The sequence below is a fragment of the Halteromyces radiatus genome, assembly GCF_025201355.1.
Source record: "Halteromyces radiatus strain CBS 162.75 chromosome Unknown BX664scaffold_12, whole genome shotgun sequence".
Classification (NCBI taxonomy): Eukaryota; Fungi; Mucoromycota; class Mucoromycetes; order Mucorales; family Cunninghamellaceae; genus Halteromyces; species Halteromyces radiatus.
The window spans coordinates 227,527-246,012 of record NW_026251698.1 but is presented as its reverse complement, the minus strand read 5'-3'; the positions used below and the strand labels follow the sequence as shown (position 1 = coordinate 246,012).

Here is an 18,486-nt window from a genome sequence, read left to right as displayed (position 1 = left end):
TCCCTTATTTGTGTTCTGACAGTTGAATCCCCGTCAGTTCATTCGGTATAGGAAAAAGATGTCTACAGTTTATTATTATTTATATAATATCGTTAAAAAAAAAAAGGTATGAATAACTAACTACTAACAAATATCATCATCATCAATACAAATCAATCAATTAAGCAAAAAAAAAAAAAAAAAAAAAGAAGAAACTGTCTATTGACCTGACTTGGGTGAAGAGTTTGCTACTGCCAAACGTCCAGTGATAGCCCCAACCACTGCTGTTCCATAAAAAACCACCCCACAACGCGCTAATAATTCGATCCCGAGTTTCAATGTTTCTATCCGTAGGTTGGCTTGAGGAGGTGCTTTAGCAAAAAAGAGACGATGTCGTGTACGTTCTGGAAACATGGTCTTGCCGAGTACACCAAAGGAAATCACCGAACCTGCCATGGATGCTGTGAGCGATCGTGTTGGATAATGTTCAAGTTGTTGGGATATCGTCATATCAGCATCTATTTGTGATAAAAAAAAAAAAAGGATATATATAATAAAAAGAAAAATAGTTATTGTTGTGATTGTCTTTTTTTTTTAAATAATAAAAGTACCTTTTTGAGTGGGCATATTACTGTAACATAGTTTAGCTACTTGATAATCTACATGTTGACAAACAAGACTCCAAGTGAAATAACCAATGGGAGCACCAACAATCACAGGAATAGCAAAAGCCATTACAGTTAAAAAGGAGAGAGAAAAAAAAAAAAAAAAAAAAGACTAAAATACAGTTTATTCACTTTAAATTGAGACAGAGAGCAAAAAAAAAAAAAAAAAAAATTGAAAGGAAAATCAAATGAAGAGCCAAGGGAAAAATCAAATTGAAATACCAAGAAATAACATAAGGGAACAATCCAAGGGAAGGAATCCATGGATTGAATCAAACGAGATTTTTTTTTTTTTTTTTTTTTGGTACACTGTAACTTTTCTTTTTGGTAACTCATCCATCATCCATTTGTCCTTTTCTCATAATCCGCGATACAAATAAAAAAAGATCATCACAAATCTATTTGAGCAAACAAGTCTCTAATCATAGCGCAGAAAAGAAGAAGACAAACCCAATTCACAAGGAAAAAAAACCAGTAGTAGTAAACGGAATTTTTATTCGATCAAAGTTTTTGAAACGAAAGGGAAGGGGTATCAAAGATATAAGATACATCTATAGAGGGAAAATGGTGATTGTATCAATGTGAAAAGTAAATTACAAAAAAAAAAAAAAATATGCGATATGCATTAAATGTCAAATAGAATGTAAAAGAATAAAATATATGAATCGTTACGCAGCAGCAGCAGCAAACCCAGAGATCCAGCCCATCGGTTGTGATGATGATGATGATTGTAATGTCCAGTTATCCATTGTATTCTGCACAGAATCAGATGCATTTTCCAAACAATAACGTAATAATAATCGTCGTAATCGTTCTTGAGAATTTCTACATCCAGCCTAGGTATAATATTAAAAAAAAAAAAAAGATGAATCAACCCTCTTCCTTTTTTTTTTTTTTTTTTTTTTTTTTGTACTAACTTACAGTAGCAGCTTTTTCATACCAAATCAAAGCTTCTGATAAATTTTCTTGAACACCCAATCCTTTTTCATAACATAAGGCCAAATGATATTGAGCAGAAACTTGACCTTGTTGTGCAGATAATAAAAAGTAATTGACAGCCAATGCCATATTTTGTTGAATACCTACACCAGTTTGTAAATGGATACCTAATTTATCTTGAGCCCGTGCATGATGTTGAGCTGCTGCTTTTCGATACCAATAGACAGCTTTTGTAAGTTGAGGTGCCACACCGATACCATTCGCATAACAAAAACCAAGATTACATTGTGCCCATGGATTATTCTGTTTTGCTGCTTTGAGATACCAATATACTGCATGTGTAAGATCCTTTGTCAATCCCAATCCTTCTTCATAACAAAAACCAAGAGAGTTTTGAGCCAAAGCATTACCCTGTTGTGCTGATCGACGAAACCATTTGACTGCTTCACGTTCATTTTTTTTGACACCAACACCATTACGATAACAGAATCCAAGAGATAGTTGTGCAGGAGCATGACGTTGTTCAGCAGAAAGATAGTACCAGTAAACAGCTTCACGTTCGTTGACAGGGACACCAATACCATTTTGATAACAATAACCAAGAGAGTGATATGCAAAGATGTTACCTTGATCAGCTGAACGTTGATACCAATAGACAGCTTCAACAGGTTGTTTTTCCACACCAATACCATTTTGATAACAAAAACCAAGATTATGTTGAGCACGTGCATGACCTTGTCGTGCAGCTTGTGTATACCAATAAGCGCCTTGACTGGGATCCTTTTCCACACCGATGCCATTTTGATAACAATAGCCAAGATTACATTGAGCCCAGGGGTAACCTTGATCAGCAGAACAACTATACCATTGAGCAGCCTTTTCGAAATCCTTGCTATCAACTCCAATACCATCTTCATAACAATAACCAAGTGCATTTTGAGCAAAAGCATTTCCTTGTTGAGCAGCGATAGTGTACCAATGAACAGCTTGTTGCACATCTTTTTTTACGCCAATGCCTTCTTCATAACAATAACCAATATTGTAGATAGCTACTGTTTCACCTTGAGCAGCTGCACGATGATACCAAGTGATTGCCAAAAGTTCATCCTTTTCAACACCAAAGCCTTCACCATAACAATACCCTAAGATCCCTTGACCACGAGAGTTGCCTTGATCAGCACTGAGTTTGTACCACCGGAATGCTTCTTGTTCATTCTTGTCCACCACCACGCCATCATGGTAACACACACCCAAGCAGTATTGACTGGCGGCACATTTGTACACCACAGCGGCATGTCGGAACCAAGATAAACCATCATCATCATCATCATCTTGCGGATAAAAATCATCATGTTGTTGTTGTAAGATAGTTTCGAATTGATCAGCTTCACGTCTATCCATTTTAACACCTGGTCGACCATATTTTCTTAAGAATGCCAATCTTGCCACGCCAACAAGACAGGCTTGATGTACCATAGTCAGGCTAGTATCAGTATGTAGTGCAAGACTTGTTTGTTCTTTCATGATAGTTGTCAAAATATGGGTGGCTAGAAGATAATGATGTTCGGCTTGTTGAAAATCCATCTTGATGCCCAAACCAAATTCATAACAAAAACCTAAAATAGCGTTAGCAGCACTGATCGTCAATCTGGTTGAAAATAGTGTAGATTCGTCGTCACATAATTGTTGTAAGATTCTAATAGCCAAAGGTCGATTTAAAGAACAACGATGACCATATAATAATCGAATAGCACGATCAAATGATGCAAAACTAGTAGATGAAGTAGTATCCATTGTAGTAGTGTTGAGTCCACGTGATATTGAAGATATCAGTACAGGTGATGATAATGATTTACAACAATTGAATGATCGATTCGTCTTTTTACGAAAAACACGACGTGAGCATTGTTGAACGAGTTGAGTCACTATTGAAGTCATGTTTACGTGTAATGAGAGAAAGTGACAAAAGGACGTAATGTAAACAATTGAAGAAGAAGAATAATGTTGTTGTTATTGTTAATGTGAAGGAATGAAGAGTATAGTAAAAATAAAAAAAAAAAAAAAGAGGGGAGAAAGGAAGAAAGAAAAAAAAACAAAGAGAAAAGAAAATAAAATAAAAAAAAAAGGAGCAAGTAGAGAAAATAAAAAAAAAAAGAAAGGCAGAGCAGTTTTAAATTGAAAATCAGCCAATCATAAAAGTGAAGGATAAAACAGCTTTACAAAGATGTTTCAATATCTAATTCATGGCGTATTTTCTACTGTCTTCACCAAATTTGAAAGCATGGTTGATATGCATGTTCCCAAAATAATAACGAATGATCACACAAAAGGTACACAAACAAAAAAAAAAAAAAAAAACTTGTTCTCTCTCTTGTTCATCATTTTATTTCCCCGCTTTGCATAAGAAAGAATCTATTCGTCCGATGTCGTACCCGTCAAAAAAAAAAAAAATAGGATCTTACAGAAGACCGTGCATTTTAAATAAACTTCATTTTCTAAAAAAGAATTAAAATCATCCTTATTGACAGAAAGAAATGAATAAAAAGTATATATGTATTTGGTACGACATTATGTTGATGAAAACACATGTCATCAAGTATTTTATAAAAAAAAAATAAAAAAAAAAAAATAAAGAGGATATCTAAAGGAAGTGTTGTAATACGACAGATAAAAACTTTCGTCCCCGCCGTCAGTTCAGTCATTTCACCTTTTTCATCCATCAACAAAACGGAACTTTTATCCCGGTGAGTATACTTTTTTTCTTTCTTTCTTTCTATTGTTCATCATCATTTTATTATATACATATAAATATTTCTTGTTTATTATATTAAACATTTTTGGGGGAGAGATGATTACTATTGTTCTTTTTTTATTATTATTATTCTAGCCATCTGATCTGTAGACAAAAAGTCATTTTCAAAAGTTCTTTGATTTTCCTAATTTTGAAAAAATGGGAACGTCGGGTAACACCCGCTTTTTCTTTCTATTGTCACCAATCATACCGAATATGATTATTTCAAAAAAGAAGCAAGATTTCTAAAAGGGAAATGACTTGTTATATGATGTATAAGTAAATAACAATGATAATAGTTAATTAAGAATCCAGAAATATGATTCAAGAAACATTTTATCATGAAAAATAAAAAAAGAAAAAAAGAAAAAGAAAGTTAAAAGATTTCCTCTTTTGGAAGGATCAACACTTTTTTTTTAAAAAAAAAAAAACCACGGGGAAAAAAAAAGGGGTAAAGAATAGTTTTCGGACACTATCCGACTGACCACCGTCTGTTCTAGATCACATACAGATAAATAAATAAATAACAAATAATACAACAACAACAACAACAACATCGTCATCAACAATAATAAAAACAAATAACTTTTTTATTTTTAATCATCCACTGTATAAATAACTAATAAATTAATCTAATTAGAAAAAGATGGTACGGTTTTCATCACTTGATTGTTGAGCCAATTCAATCACACGAATGCATAATAATCCATGTTCAGGTTTGACAGCTAATTGAGCAGGATTTCCATCCAAGATTGCTTGAGCTACATTGTTGTAGAAAGAGAGATAATCACCTTTTTCAGTTTCAATATTACCCACCACATGAATACCACCAGTAATATCAGTATTGATCAAACCCCATTGTTGTTCATCTTCCACTCCATAACCTGCATGTGCTGGTAAAACGCCCGCCTTGAGTTGATCTTCTTGTACATCTAAATAGTGTTTGACAAAGGAACCATTCATACCCCGCAATGAAAATCGTAATACTGGTTGTTGTCTTGCTAACATACTGCTTCGTAAGATCGCCTTGAGATTATTTTCATATGTCAAAATAATGGTAAAATCATCTGCCACATTGGTACCTGGTAATTGACGTTGATTACTGATGGTTGCATAAATACTTTTAGGAACACCAAATAATGTAAGAGCTAAGTTTTTTTAATTTTAATTAAAAAAAAAAAAAAGAGATTTTAAATAAGATATATATATATATATATATATAATTATATTTTAAATATATTTACCTTGATCAATCAAGTGAGCACCTAAATCATATAACATACCAGATCCAAGTTGACCTTCTTGTTCACGCCATCCTTTCTTGCTAAAGTTACGGAATCGATCAAAATGAGATTCGAATTCAACAAGACGACCTAAATGTCCATTATCCACTAATTTCTTCACTGTCAAAAAGTCACCATCCCATCGTCGATTTTGATACACACTACAGATTTTATTGGTTTCCTTGGCCACTTTGACTAAAATTTCAGCTTCTTGAGAAGTTACTGTAAATGGTTTTTCAACGACAACTAATATATATAAAAAAAAATATCATTAAATATCATTTCTCTTCACTTTACCTTATTTTATTATACTTTACCATTCTTTCCTTTTTCCATGGCTTCCTTTGCAAGTTTGAAATGAGAATCATTAGGTGTAGTAATGACTACCAAGTCAATATGATCAAGAGCAAACAATTCATCAGTACTTTTCACAGTTTGAATTCCAGGGTAAACACTTTGACTCTTATTATCATGACGTTCAACCACAGCAGCAAGTTTGAGATGAGGAGAGGATACAATCAAAGGACAATGAAATGTACGAGAGGACATGCCTATAATAATAATAAAAAGTTAGCATATAAGTTATATGAATAAAAGAAAAAGAAAACCTACCAAAACCAATGACACCAACATTTACTTGCTTAGACATAATAATAGAACTGGTTTTAATAAAAAAAAAAGTAAAATATGGAAATAGGTAGTTTATAAAAGAAAGAAAGAAAATAAATAAAAAAGAATGAAAAACCAAAATCGCGACCCCTAAATAAATTTATATAGAAAAAATAAATTTACACTAAGGAGCTTATTAAGCAAAAAGGGATTTTTTTTTTGGCGGGTAAAAGTGGGAAATGAAAAATTTTCAATTACCCCGCGGAAAGTGAGATCAAGAAAAAATGAACAAAAGGTCATCCTTTCCTTTTTATTATGATTTATTATGATTTATTATTTATGAACGATAGTATAATCGAATTTAATGTTAAAAACAAAAGACGGGAAGAAGGGTTTCAATTAAAAAAAAAAAAAAAAGAACACCCATGTCAAAATAATCTGTCCTTTTTTGTAGATCATCTTTTTTTTTTTCTCCACTGTTTTCCAACCAAACAAAAAAAAAAACGCGATCGTAGAATAAACTGACATTTGATTGGAAGCGCCACTTCTTTGTAAGCTTTTGATATAACGTAATAAAATCCCAAAAAAAGTAATTAAAAAAAAGAATTATTTTATTGGACAAAAAAAACTATACACTAAGAGCATCTAACAATTTTTCCAATATAGGGTTCCCACCTAATCGAGCTATTTCTTGACGTGCTTCATTTTCCTTTTTCTTCATAAATTCACGTACATATTCAAAACTACCTGTTCGTTTGATGATTTCCAAAGCATATAATTTGACTTCCACTGCTGTCGGCTTTTGACTAATAATATTCATCAGTTGTCGATTGCTAACATCTGCTCGAATTGCATGAATAATAGGAAATGACATTTTGCCTTCAGTCAAATCTTCACAAAATCCTTTATTTTCTGTATACTATTAAAATGATAAGATTCGTTTCTTTTTTTAGTATAAATATTTTCTTTTCTTTTTTTTTTTTTTTTAAATATTTACCTTGTCAGATTGAAGATTCATATAATCATCACGTACTTGATAGTATATACCAATCATATTCACCAAAGGTGTATAATCACTAACAATAAATTTATATAAAAACATTAATTTAGTTATTATCATAAATTTCTCCATTCGTATTTACATATCACTATCACTGGCTGCTTGCATCAATCGCACTGCTAATCGTAATAAACCACTTGTTTCTATTCAACCAAAAATGAATTACATTATTAACAGAAAAGAATATATATATATATATACTTACTATTGTTGACCATATCAATATATTCATCTTCAGTAGGACAAGTTAAAGAATCCCTCCAAAATAATTCAAGTCCTTGCCCTTGATGTAAATTAATCAATTCTTCAGTGTATATAGTGACCATATGTGGATTATTGAGTTGTAAAATTTGTTGTAAGGCCAAGAAATAGACATAATTTGCACAGTTGATAGTTTGAGGTACACCATAGATATGATGAGCTACTGGAACTGATCTTCTTAAATCAGAACCATCTTGAACATCATCAATCCTATAAAAATAAAAGAATGAGATGACTAATTATGATGAAATAGAATTTAACTTACATTAAACTAGCATTATGAAGCATTTCAATGACTTTGGTAATAATATGTAAGGTATCAGAAGGAACTTTGAGCCATATTTCAAAGGCGGATATCAATTTTGATCGAATATCTTTTCCAGGATGAGTCAATAAATATTGGTAAGGTTCAAGTAAAACCTGTAATATAATAAATAAAACAATAAATAAAATATAATGTCGTTCTTTTGTTTTATTGGTTTTACATCGTCAAGATTTTGGTTTGTAGGTATTGCACTGGAGGAGGTGGTCATAAGAGTAAATAATGTTACTTAGGAAAAAAAAAAAAAAAGAAATAGAAGAAATAAAAAAGGGTGGGAAAAGCCCAAAAATAAAAATATCTCGCACACACAGACAAAAAAAGGGTTCGGAGTGACAAACGACCCAAAACATCAAATTCTTCCTAGAGAACAAGATCATGCAGAAACAAATGAAAAGTGTCACAGAAAAAAGAAAAAAAAAAGTCAAAATCAACCGTGTGAGTAGAAGAATAAAATCTTATATTTTATTGATTTTTTTTTTCAAATAAAGAAAATGATAAAAAAAAAAAGAATGATAAAAAAAGAATGAATGAACTATAATAATAATAATATATAATAAAAAAGATTGAGATAAAAAAGATAATAATAAGATCACCATGCAGTATATCCACCATCAACAATGATTTCGGTTCCAGTAACAAATGTAGAAGCATCAGAAGCCAAAAATACAACAACACCTTTCAATTCATGAGGAGAACCCATTCGACCCATTGGTGTATGTTGTTCCCAATAAGCACGCATCTTGTTTCCTTCTTCACCTTGTTGAGCAAGAACTTGACGATTCATAGCAGTATCAAAATAACCTGGAGAGATAGCAGTAACACGGATGTTATGAGGAGCCCATTCACAAGCTAATGATTTTGTTAATTGTAAAACAGCAGCTTTGGTAGCATTATAAGGAGCATGAGTTTGTGGTGTATTGGTAATATGTGCAGACATGGAAGCAACAGTAATGATAGATCCTCCTGTACCCAATTTCATCATATGTCTATCAAATATAAATATATATATAGTAAGTAAAAAAAAAAAAAAAAAAAAAAAAAAAAAAAAAAAAAAAAGTACTTACTTTGCAGCTTGTTGAACACAAAAGAAAGTACCATTCACATTGACATCAAAAATTTTTCTAAAACTAGCAGCCGTATATTCTATAGCAGGACAAACTTGATTAATACCGGCAGCAGTAACCAAAATATCAAGACCACCATGATGTTGTACAATTTGTTCAAATAACATAGATACTTCTTCATCATTAGTAACATCACAACCCCAACTTGATGCTTTGACTTGACAATCCTTTTCTATGGATGCAACAGCTTCAGCACCAGTTTCAGCTAAAAGATCAATACAGGCCACAGAAGCTCCACTTTCTGCTAAAGAACGCATCATTTCATAACCAAGACCTCTAGCACCACCCGTCACTAATAAAAAAATTTAATTTATAATTATTAAAAAAAAAATAAAAAATAAAAATAAAGAGGACATACCAACAGCAACTTTCCCTCGAAGAGAACCATATTGATCAACAATATTAGTAGGTGCAGACGTTGAAAGATCATACATATTTTTTATTTTTTTTTTAAAAAAAAAAAGAATGATGGGTATTGGTAGAAAAATATAATAAAAAAAAAAAGGGAAGAAAAAGATAGTGAAAGAACAAAAAAAAAAAAAAAATCCATGCAGATATTTAAAAAAGATTTTTACAAAATTCGGAAAAACCAATGATTGGTCCAGGACATACCTCATTTGGTAGGCTAAAGAGAAAGAAGAAATAACAGGGTGTTTGTCAAACAAACAATATCATAAGGTTGTTTGTATATTATAAGAATATAAAATCATCGATTGGTTCATTATATATATTTGCCATTTCCTTTTAAAGAAATTGCATTCTTTTTGGCTATCAACAACAAAAAAAAATAAAAAATAAAAATAAAATAAAATAAAAAAGTGTAGACTCTCTTTTGAAACTCATTATCAAAAAAAAAACACCTGATTTCCTAATAGAAATGAAGCAAGTCTATATTAATATTTTCTATCACCGCTTATTCATTATTATTATTTCTCTTCTTGTGTGTGTGCTTGTTCTGTTCTACTCTGTATTCTGTCTCTCTTTCTCTCTCTTGCCTTATTTTCGATTACCGCATTTCATACCTTTTTTTTTTTTTTTTTGTTCTCGCTCTCTCCCTCTCCTCTTTATTTTTTTTTTTTATTTTTATTTCCTTTTCCTTTTTCTTCCTCTTAAGAGAAAAACATGGAAGTACGTTCAAAGACAATGCAAACAGAACAACAAAAACAAGATGAAGAAGTAAGTTTTTATTATATTTATTTATTAAACTAAAAAAATATATACTCACGTTTTTTTTTTATTTTCTTTTAATAGAATACACGTTTATTAAATGAACTTCACCAAAATGAGAAAGCTTTGAATGATTCTATACGTGATCAATTGGAAAAGGTATATATATATAAAAAAAAAGAAAGTTTTAATATCAACTCAACTTTATTCTCTTTATAGGCTCGAAAAACTAAAGCAACCATGGAAGCTGATTTGGAGTCTCGTGCTCAAGAAATCAAACTTACTCTTGGAAATTTACAAACTAACGAATCTGATAAGTAAGAAACGAAAAAAAAAAAAAATAAATAAATAAAAATAAAATATAATAGTGTTACTTTCTTAACTTTTTTTTTAATTAGTGAATTGACTCGTATCTTATCTATTAACGATGAAGAAATACTCAAAACTGAAATACAGAAATTATTTACTCAATGTCGTCAACAACAATCTCGTATTAAAAAATTGGAATTCGATGTAGAAATGGAACAAGGTCACGTCAATATCTTACGCCATGACAATCAAACGTTGAAACAGCTGACTGTTAATATGACTCAATTGGCAGAACAAGAAGAAGAATATATCTCCAACAAATTATTGAAACGTATTACTGGACTCAAGAAAGAAAAAAGTGAATTATTATTACAAGTGGAACAAGAAGAAGAATATATGACAAATATGTTACAAAAGAAACTCAATCGTGTAAGTATAAAAATAATAATAATAATAAATGGTAAACTTATTCTATATTTCTAGTTACAAAAAGAAAAAATTGATATGGAAAATGCTTTGGAACAAGAACAAGAATTCATTGTTAACAAGTTACAAAAACAATTGGATGCACTTAAATCTCAACAACCCAAATCTACAGCTTCTTCACCAAGAACTATTCTTCAAGATGCTACTGGCAATTCTATCTCAACAACTCCTGGTGCTAGTCCTGCTCTTCCAACTCATCCATCTCCTTCTCTTAGGTATTTATTTATACAGAATTATTTAGATCAATTCAATATTTATACTCTTTTATGTATTATATATATATATATATATATATATCTTTTAGTGCCAAGAAATGGAATACAAATAGTGGTAACTCATCCGGTTATAATGATCCATCTTCAAGTATGATTGAAATGTTATTGGCAGAAGTAGCTAGTTTGAAAAGTAAAACAAGTGAAATGGAAAAAGAATGTAAGTAAAAAAAAAAAAAAATGAAAAATGAAAAATGAAAAATTTGGGAAATATATTATTTATATACTTACCATTTTATATAATAGTTCTTCATAAAACTCAACAATGTAACAAGTATAAGGTTGAATTGGTTCAATTCCGTAAACAAAACAATATGCCTATTGATGATATCCCATTGGATGAAGGGTAATGATTTAAAATTATTACATAAAATGGATACTGACTTTTTTTTTTGTTTTTCTTCTTCTTTCATAGAATACCCGCAGTATTTCGATCTATTCCACCTTCACCTGGTAGACAAGTTAGAGTAAGTAATTCATATATATATAGGTGATGTTTCTTATTTTCTATTTCTTTCTTAGGCTAAACGTTCAACATCTACATCATCACAACGATCTGTTACCTCGGAAAAAACTGGAAGTCAATATGGTTCTATTCCTCCTTTACAATTGGATAGTAACTGTGTATCATCGTCATCACCTTCACCTCATCATCAACATGATTATTCTTCAACTCATTCTACCGTTGGTCCTCAATCTATTCCAACATCAGGAACTCCAAGGTCAAGATCAAGTAAGTTTTCTTATCAATTGTTTATTTATGTACCAAATAATACTAAAATAATGTTTTTTTTTTTTGTTTGATCTATCCAATAGATTCTATTAGTTCCTCAGCCTCTGGTAGCTTGTCAAAACGTGATACAACTTTAAGAAGAATCTCAGGAACCATGTTTGGATTGAATTCACCACCTCAACAACATCCTCCTCATCCTTAGTGTTTAGTTTATTTTTGTTATATCAATACTGCAAAAAAAAAAAAAAGATAAAGAAAATGTCAATTGATTTTCAATTGATTTTCCCAAAATGTCTTGTTCGTGTTTTTTTTTTGAGTATCCGCAATGGCCAGGTTGCACAACCTGCAAAAAATAAAAATAAAAGGAAAACTCCTTTACGCGGCCTTTTTTTTCTCTCTTTCTTCTTTACCTTTTTTTTTTTTTTTTTTTTATCATATCATGACTTCACTTGCAAAACCAATTGGTGAATACCCTTCACATGGACTTATGCCAAAACAAGACACTCAAGTGGCTAATTTCTTGAAAAAGTTCCCAAACTACGATGGTAGAAACACTGTGATAGCCATTCTTGATACAGGTAAGTTTTTTTTTTTCACTTGACGTCATGTACCTTTATTGTTCCTTTTTTTTTCTTATCCTTTCTTTCTGTATTATCTAGGTGTGGATCCTGGTGCTGCTGGTAATGTCTTTTTTTTTCTTTTTTCTTTTTTCTATTTTAGAATATAAATCTTGTATCATGACTCTTTACTGATGTTTTCTTCCTTTATTATAGGTATGCAAGTAAGTTTATTTGGAAACCTTTCAAGTTGAAAAAAAAAAAAAGAAAAAATATCGTGTCTATTGATACCTAATTGACTTTTTTTTTTGCTCTCTTTTTGAATGATAGGTGACTACTGATGGCAAACCAAAGATAATTGATATAGTAGATTGTACTGGTGGAGGTAAGCGTGTTATCTTATATATATAAAGAAAAGGGACGAGGGTCAAAAAGAGAACGGTGTCAATGATATAAAAATTAATCATGTCTTTTTTTCTATATAGGTGATGTTGCCACTTCAACCATTGTGAAACCTAATAAAAAAGAAATCAACGGTGAACAAGTCTCAGTGATTGAAGGTCTTGGTGGTCGTACTTTAATTGTCGATCCTTCTTGGAAAAATCCTTCTGGTGAATATCGTGTTGGTTTAAAACGTGCCTATGAACTATTTCCATCTGAATTGGTTGAAAGATTGAAATCTGTAAGTTTATCAGTAATAATAATAATTTTGACTTATATCATAATCTGTTTGTTTATGGGTAGGAACGTCGTCAAAACTTTGAAATCAAACAATCTCATTTGGTCAGTGAAGCTCAAGCTCAGTTAGCAGAATTCAACAAGAAAAATCCTAATGTCACGGATGAAAAAAGTATTCAACAACGCAATGATTTGGAAGCTCGTATAGATCAATTGAAAGCTTTGATCAAGAATTATGAAGATCCTGGTATACTTTTGGATTGTGTCGTCTTCTTCGATGGTCAAGATTGGCGTGCGGTGATTGATGTCAAAGAATCTGGCGATTTAAGAGGTAAAAAGAGATGATGGATTCCCAAATAGGGGGATTTTTTACAAAAGAAGGGAAAACTTACCATATACAGTTGTCTCATTTACTATTATTATTATTTTTTTTTTGTTCAATTCAAGGTCAACCTGCTATGGCGGACTATCGAAAGGAACTTGAATATCACACCTTTGGTGAAGAAGATTTGCTCAACTTTTCTGTCAATATCTACGAAGATGGTGATATCCTCAGGTTAGCCAAAAAAAAAAATACTACTTGTTGAATACTCATCATCATCCTTATTATTATTATTTTATATATATATTAGTATTGTTACTTTGTCTGGAAGTCATGGTAGTCACGTAGCTGGTATTGCTGCTGCTAATTTCCCTGATGATCCTACTCTCAACGGTGTAAGTGACTCTTTAGTTAGATACATACATATATATATATATATATATATATGTTATTGATCCATTTTCTCTTATTTTAGGTTGCTCCTGGTGCACAAATTGTCTCTCTTCGTATTGGTGATGCAAGATTAGATTCAATGGAAACAGGTCCTGGATTAACTCGTGCTGCTGCTCATTTAGCTATCAACAATGTGGATTTGGCAAACATGTCTTTTGGTGAATCAAGTAGTTCTCCTGTTGATGGTCACTTTATTAAATTGTTGGCGGAAGAAGCAGTTGGAAAATCTGGTTGTATTTTTGTTACTAGTGCCGGTAATGATGGTCCTTGTTTCAGTTCCATCGGTGCTCCTGCTGGTATGCATGCTAGTTTTATTACTGTGGGTGCCTATGTCAAACATGCCCAAATGCAAGCTGAATACGCCTTATTAGAATCTGTTGCTGAACGTCCCTATACTTGGTCTTCTCGTGGTCCCTCTACTGATGGATATCATGGTGTGGATATTTATGCCCCTGGAAGTGCTATTACAAGCGTTCCTGTTTACGGATTGAACAAATTGGATTTGAAAAATGGTACCAGTATGTCTAGGTAATGATTCTTCTATAGAGAGAAAAAAAAAGAAAAGGTTTGTATCTTTATGATAGGATCTGATTATATATATATATATCTTTTTTTTTTCCTGGGTATAGTCCAAATGCTTGTGGTTGTGTTGCCGTGTTGGTTTCTGCATTAAAAGCTGAAAAGATCGATTACACTCCGTATCGATTGAAAAATGCCATTATTCAAACAGGTAAATCTGTGGATGATCCCCTTGGTGTTGGATTTATTCAAGTGGACAAGGCATGGGAATATTTGGAATCTTACAAAGAACATAAAGACTTGGATATATTATTTGAAGTAAGTTAGATGAAGTTAATTTTCAAACTTTCACTTACTAAATTTTCTTCCACTCCTTTTTTTTTTTTTTTTTTTTTGGTCATAGACTGTTGTGAACAAGCGTGGTCACCAACGTGGTATTTATTTACGTGAATTGGATGAAACTAGTCAAGTCCAATATATTACTACTCAAATCCATCCTACTTTTATGGGTGAAAAAGATCCTGAAAATCCTCAATACAATCGTGCCAAGTTTGATTTTGATGCCCGTGTTGCTTTGATTGCCACGCAATCTTGGATTACTACCCCTGACTTTTTGTATATACACTCTGGAGGTAAAAAAAAAAAAAAAAAAAAAAAAAAAAAAAAAAATGGAAAACGTATTATTCATCTTTCTGATTATTGATAGGAAATGGATTCCAAATCAAAGTGGATCCTACTGCACTTAGTGAAAGTGAATTCCATTACGGTGAAGTTCTTGGATATGATACTGCTCATCCTGATCGTGGTCCTCTCTTCCGTGTGCCTGTATCAGTTGTCAAGCCAACACAAACAAAGAATGGTTCCCTTACTTTCCAAAAGGTGGAATATGGTCCTGGTGATATTATTCGTCGGTTTGTTCATGTTCCTGAAGGTGCCACTGATTGTGAACTGACTATCCGTGCCAAAGCCCCATCTGGAACAAGTCCTGCTCGCTTTATGCTTCATCTATTACAACTTGTGCCCAAGAAAAGCCAAAAACACAAACAAACGTATTCTTTCCTTCTTGGTGCTGGTTCATTTGGTGATCCCAAATCTGAAGACCAGGTGATTGTTAAACGTTTTGCTGTTCGAGGTGGACTCAATTTAGAAGTAAGTAAAGGAATCTGTATCACTAGTATGTTTTTATTCATTATATATATATATATTTAATTGTAGGTTGCTCTTGCTCAATTCTGGTCTGGCTTGGGAAAACATGCTGTAGAACTCAACTTGGAATTCCATGGTGTCCAACTTGCTGGAAATTTGGCCATTGGCAATGGTGTGGTCAAGTTAGATCATCAAATCACTCGATTAGATATTGCTGCTCCTATTCGTAGAGAAGATCCTGTGGATGTCAAAGTATCTTTTGGTAAATAGAAAATGGAAATATATATATAATATTGTATTTGTACTTATGATGATCTGTTTTGTAGATGTTTTACGCAAGTATTCTCGTCCTACTGAAGCTGTGATTGCTCCTTTACATTCTGATCGTAATTCATTGCGCAATACAAAGACTTTATATGGTTTAGTTCTTACTTACAATTTCAAGACGGAGGCAAATACTTCGGTGACTCCTTACTTCCCAACAGTCATGGATCAACTTTATGAACATTATCTTGCTGGTGTTTTTGGTATTGGTAAGTAATGAAATAAAAAAAGAAGGGTGATCATTGAATTATAGAATATATATATATATATATATATATATATACTCATCGTCTTCATCATGATTTCAAACTCATAGTTTACGACGCAAATCACAAGGTGATGGGATATTTGGATGTATATAGACATAAGATTACATTGCAAACCAAGGGTGATTATAAAGTTCAACTTCAATTACTCTCGGAAACCTATAGTATCTTGGAGAAGCTCAAAACGACTGTTTGTGAACTAGACTTCCCTGCTAGCAAGACTGTGACCTTCAATCCTTATCAAACGATATCTGATGTATTCACTGCTGATAAACCCAACCCTTCCAAGGTGTTGGAACGCAACGATCAAAAAGCTTTATTCATCGCAGCACCTTTGGAAGATGCTTCCTGGTTGCCATCCACTGCCAAACCAGGTGATGCTCTTGTAGGTACCTTGTCTTTCCAATCCAAAACTGTGAATGGTGGTAAATATAAGGCTTTATACGTGATCCCTCCCTCTCCTGCAGAATCGAAATCAACTTCATCCAATGGCAAAAAATCCGATGATGTTATTACAGAAGAATTGACGGCTTCCATCAAGAACTTACAAGTTGGTGCGCTCAAGAAACTAGACAAGAAATCAACAGCTTACGATACTTTACTCAAGCATCTGGAATCAGAAAATGAAAACGATATTACATTATTGGAATACAAAATGGATGATGTATGGACACGCAATGAAGGAAATCAGACCGATGCATTGACAGGCAAATCTGAATTCACAAAGGCTCAGGTGGACGACATTGTGGCACTCTCCGAAAAAATACAATCTCAAATCAATGAAACCGAGTTGTTACAATTCTACATGCGACCTAGCAACGGTGAAGTAGACGAAGCGAAGAAACAAGTGCGCAAGACCAATGATAAAAAGAAGCAACAATTGGTCAAGGCTCTTAAACATCGTGTTGCTGCTCTTTCCGCCCTTCTACCTTCGGAACAAGTCGATCATCAAGAATTACAAAAGCAAGTGGATCATTTGGCAATGTGGACAAAGGAAGAGGATACAAAGAGCGATCTAGTGTCTTTACTTAGTCAAGTCAAACGAGAACGACATGCTGGACGACCTGGTTTGGCTCTCAAGGCGATTGAAAAGTATCTTGATGCCACAGCTCTAATTTCCGATAACGTCAAAGACATTCAAACAGTGTGGACTGTGCGTGCTGATATCTATGCTAAGGATTTGAAATGGACAATATGGGCTGATTATGATGCTAAATGGAAACACATTAGATCTCCTCCTGGTGGTGCTGCTCCTTTTTAGGCTTCTTATTTATTCGTTTATTTTTTTTTAGTCATATGTATAGTTATACTTTTGATATTTTATTTCAATAAACTCGATTTATGAGCATCCCTCTGTCAATAGTTTAACCAACATCTTTTTTTTTTTTTTTTAGATGTATAAAAGAAAAAAAGTTATACAGTGTTTTCAAAGTTTTTTGTCGGGTCACAAGAAAATGCTTTTCGTGATGTTATAAAATGGCGGTTATTGACGATTCGTCCCTTAGAGTCACCGACTCAAGTCACCACCTATAATTGGACTTGACGCAAATAAATTTTTCCCTTTATAAAAATGTAAAGTCCGCGGATGCCCTTTTTGTGTGCATTATTTTTCAATTTCCTTTTTCTTTTTTTCTTTTTTTCTTTTTTTCTTTTTATTCGTTTCCTTTCTTTCTCTTTTGTTTTTATTGGTTTCCTTTTTCTTTTTTTTTTATTCGTTTTATCTTCCTTTTATTTTTTATTGGTGCTTTATCTTTTCACCTTTTTTATTGGTACCTTTCTCTGATAGTTTATTTTTCATCTCTATAAATACTCGACGGTACCTTACTGCTTTTCTTAATTCTTTTTTTTTTAATAAACTAAAACTTCAAACGACACAGATATGGCTTCTTCTTCTTCTTCTTCTTCTTCTGGTTCCTCTTCTTCTGGTCCTTCTTCTTCTGGTTCTTCTTTTTCTTGTTTTCCTTCCGTTAATCGCCTTGGACCAAGAAGATATACTGATCTTGCATCATACAATTATGAATCTCGTCGTGCTTTACAAGAAAGTGAATTAGAGGCTCGTATGGCAAGACCCAAGAACACGAAAACTGCCTATGGTTCCAAGCAAGCTGAATTTCTCGAATGGTGTGCAACTCTACCCGAAGATCCTATGTCCCGCGAACTTGTTACTGGTGAAAAGCTCAACCTCTTCCTCCAAGAGCAGGTAAAAAAAAAAAAAAAAAAA

At 32.5% G+C, this 18,486-nt stretch overlaps 7 protein-coding genes across 7 annotated transcripts; 2 read left to right on the top strand and 5 right to left on the bottom strand.

Moving 5' to 3' along the window:
- Positions 1-195: 195 nt before the first annotated feature.
- Positions 196-743, bottom strand: BX664DRAFT_344048 (uncharacterized protein; the record flags this gene model as incomplete). Its single annotated transcript, XM_051547400.1, has 2 exons — positions 591-743; positions 196-497 (listed from the first exon to the last, which is right to left on the bottom strand). The coding sequence occupies exons 1-2, from the start codon at positions 712-714 to the stop codon at positions 199-201; spliced, it is 423 nt and encodes a 140-aa protein (XP_051395820.1). The 5' UTR covers positions 715-743.
- A 569-nt stretch (positions 744-1,312) lies between these two features.
- BX664DRAFT_270809 (uncharacterized protein) lies at positions 1,313-3,377 on the bottom strand (the record flags this gene model as incomplete). Its single annotated transcript, XM_051541114.1, has 2 exons — positions 1,313-1,480; positions 1,566-3,377. 2 exons carry the CDS (start codon positions 3,375-3,377, stop codon positions 1,313-1,315), a joined length of 1,980 nt encoding a protein of 659 aa, XP_051395819.1.
- A 1,586-nt stretch (positions 3,378-4,963) lies between these two features.
- On the bottom strand, positions 4,964-6,368 carry BX664DRAFT_287665 (uncharacterized protein). The gene is made up of 4 exons (XM_051541757.1): positions 6,270-6,368; positions 5,975-6,208; positions 5,619-5,903; positions 4,964-5,522 (listed from the first exon to the last, which is right to left on the bottom strand). Exons 1-4 carry the CDS (start codon positions 6,304-6,306, stop codon positions 5,011-5,013), a joined length of 1,068 nt encoding a protein of 355 aa, XP_051395818.1. The 5' UTR covers positions 6,307-6,368; the 3' UTR covers positions 4,964-5,010.
- A 488-nt stretch (positions 6,369-6,856) lies between these two features.
- Positions 6,857-8,153, bottom strand: BX664DRAFT_344040 (geranylgeranyl pyrophosphate synthase). Its single transcript, XM_051547399.1, has 6 exons — positions 8,073-8,153; positions 7,853-8,007; positions 7,532-7,797; positions 7,409-7,469; positions 7,264-7,342; positions 6,857-7,185 (listed from the first exon to the last, which is right to left on the bottom strand). The coding sequence occupies exons 1-6, from the start codon at positions 8,118-8,120 to the stop codon at positions 6,895-6,897; spliced, it is 900 nt and encodes a 299-aa protein (XP_051395817.1). The 5' UTR covers positions 8,121-8,153; the 3' UTR covers positions 6,857-6,894.
- A 266-nt stretch (positions 8,154-8,419) lies between these two features.
- On the bottom strand, positions 8,420-9,467 carry BX664DRAFT_344038 (uncharacterized protein). The gene is made up of 2 exons (XM_051547398.1): positions 8,974-9,467; positions 8,420-8,895 (listed from the first exon to the last, which is right to left on the bottom strand). Exons 1-2 carry the CDS (start codon positions 9,291-9,293, stop codon positions 8,499-8,501), a joined length of 717 nt encoding a protein of 238 aa, XP_051395816.1. The 5' UTR covers positions 9,294-9,467; the 3' UTR covers positions 8,420-8,498.
- Positions 9,468-10,062: 595 nt separating this feature from the next.
- Positions 10,063-12,291, top strand: BX664DRAFT_344035 (uncharacterized protein). The gene is made up of 9 exons (XM_051547397.1): positions 10,063-10,209; positions 10,285-10,359; positions 10,420-10,517; positions 10,599-10,938; positions 10,993-11,210; positions 11,300-11,427; positions 11,514-11,613; positions 11,683-11,734; positions 11,790-12,291. Exons 1-9 carry the CDS (start codon positions 10,156-10,158, stop codon positions 12,069-12,071), a joined length of 1,347 nt encoding a protein of 448 aa, XP_051395815.1. The 5' UTR covers positions 10,063-10,155; the 3' UTR covers positions 12,072-12,291.
- A 140-nt stretch (positions 12,292-12,431) lies between these two features.
- Positions 12,432-17,629, top strand: BX664DRAFT_362744 (uncharacterized protein). Its single transcript, XM_051548334.1, has 15 exons — positions 12,432-12,578; positions 12,660-12,680; positions 12,774-12,781; positions 12,888-12,942; positions 13,043-13,239; positions 13,302-13,566; positions 13,683-13,791; positions 13,868-13,952; positions 14,033-14,538; positions 14,640-14,847; positions 14,933-15,161; positions 15,236-15,678; positions 15,745-15,937; positions 16,002-16,208; positions 16,316-17,629. Exons 1-15 carry the CDS (start codon positions 12,440-12,442, stop codon positions 17,524-17,526), a joined length of 3,876 nt encoding a protein of 1,291 aa, XP_051395814.1. The 5' UTR covers positions 12,432-12,439; the 3' UTR covers positions 17,527-17,629.
- The last annotated feature ends 857 nt before the right edge of the window (positions 17,630-18,486 follow it).

Coding starts and splice junctions, on each gene's coding strand:
- BX664DRAFT_287665 (XM_051541757.1), bottom strand. CDS start 6,306: ATGTCTAAGCAAGTAAATGTTGGTGTCATTGGTTTTG. Junction 6,209..6,269: donor TGTTGGTGTCATTGGTTTTG/GTAGGTTTTCTT, acceptor TTATTATTATAG/GCATGTCCTCTCGTACATTT. Junction 5,904..5,974: donor CATGGAAAAAGGAAAGAATG/GTAAAGTATAAT, acceptor TATATATATTAG/TTGTCGTTGAAAAACCATTT.
- BX664DRAFT_344040 (XM_051547399.1), bottom strand. CDS start 8,120: ATGACCACCTCCTCCAGTGCAATACCTACAAACCAAAATCTTGACGAT. Junction 8,008..8,072: donor CAAACCAAAATCTTGACGAT/GTAAAACCAATA, acceptor ATTATATTACAG/GTTTTACTTGAACCTTACCA. Junction 7,343..7,408: donor GCAGCCAGTGATAGTGATAT/GTAAATACGAAT, acceptor ATTTATTGTTAG/TGATTATACACCTTTGGTGA.
- BX664DRAFT_344038 (XM_051547398.1), bottom strand. CDS start 9,293: ATGATGCGTTCTTTAGCAGAAAGTGGAGCTTCTGTGGCCTGTATTGAT. Junction 8,896..8,973: donor TGTGTTCAACAAGCTGCAAA/GTAAGTACTTTT, acceptor TATATTTGATAG/ACATATGATGAAATTGGGTA.
- BX664DRAFT_344035 (XM_051547397.1), top strand. CDS start 10,156: ATGGAAGTACGTTCAAAGACAATGCAAACAGAACAACAAAAACAAGAT. Junction 10,939..10,992: donor TACAAAAGAAACTCAATCGT/GTAAGTATAAAA, acceptor CTATATTTCTAG/TTACAAAAAGAAAAAATTGA. Junction 11,614..11,682: donor GATATCCCATTGGATGAAGG/GTAATGATTTAA, acceptor CTTCTTTCATAG/AATACCCGCAGTATTTCGAT.
- BX664DRAFT_362744 (XM_051548334.1), top strand. CDS start 12,440: ATGACTTCACTTGCAAAACCAATTGGTGAATACCCTTCACATGGACTT. Junction 13,567..13,682: donor AGAATCTGGCGATTTAAGAG/GTAAAAAGAGAT, acceptor GTTCAATTCAAG/GTCAACCTGCTATGGCGGAC. Junction 14,848..14,932: donor ACTTGGATATATTATTTGAA/GTAAGTTAGATG, acceptor TTTTGGTCATAG/ACTGTTGTGAACAAGCGTGG.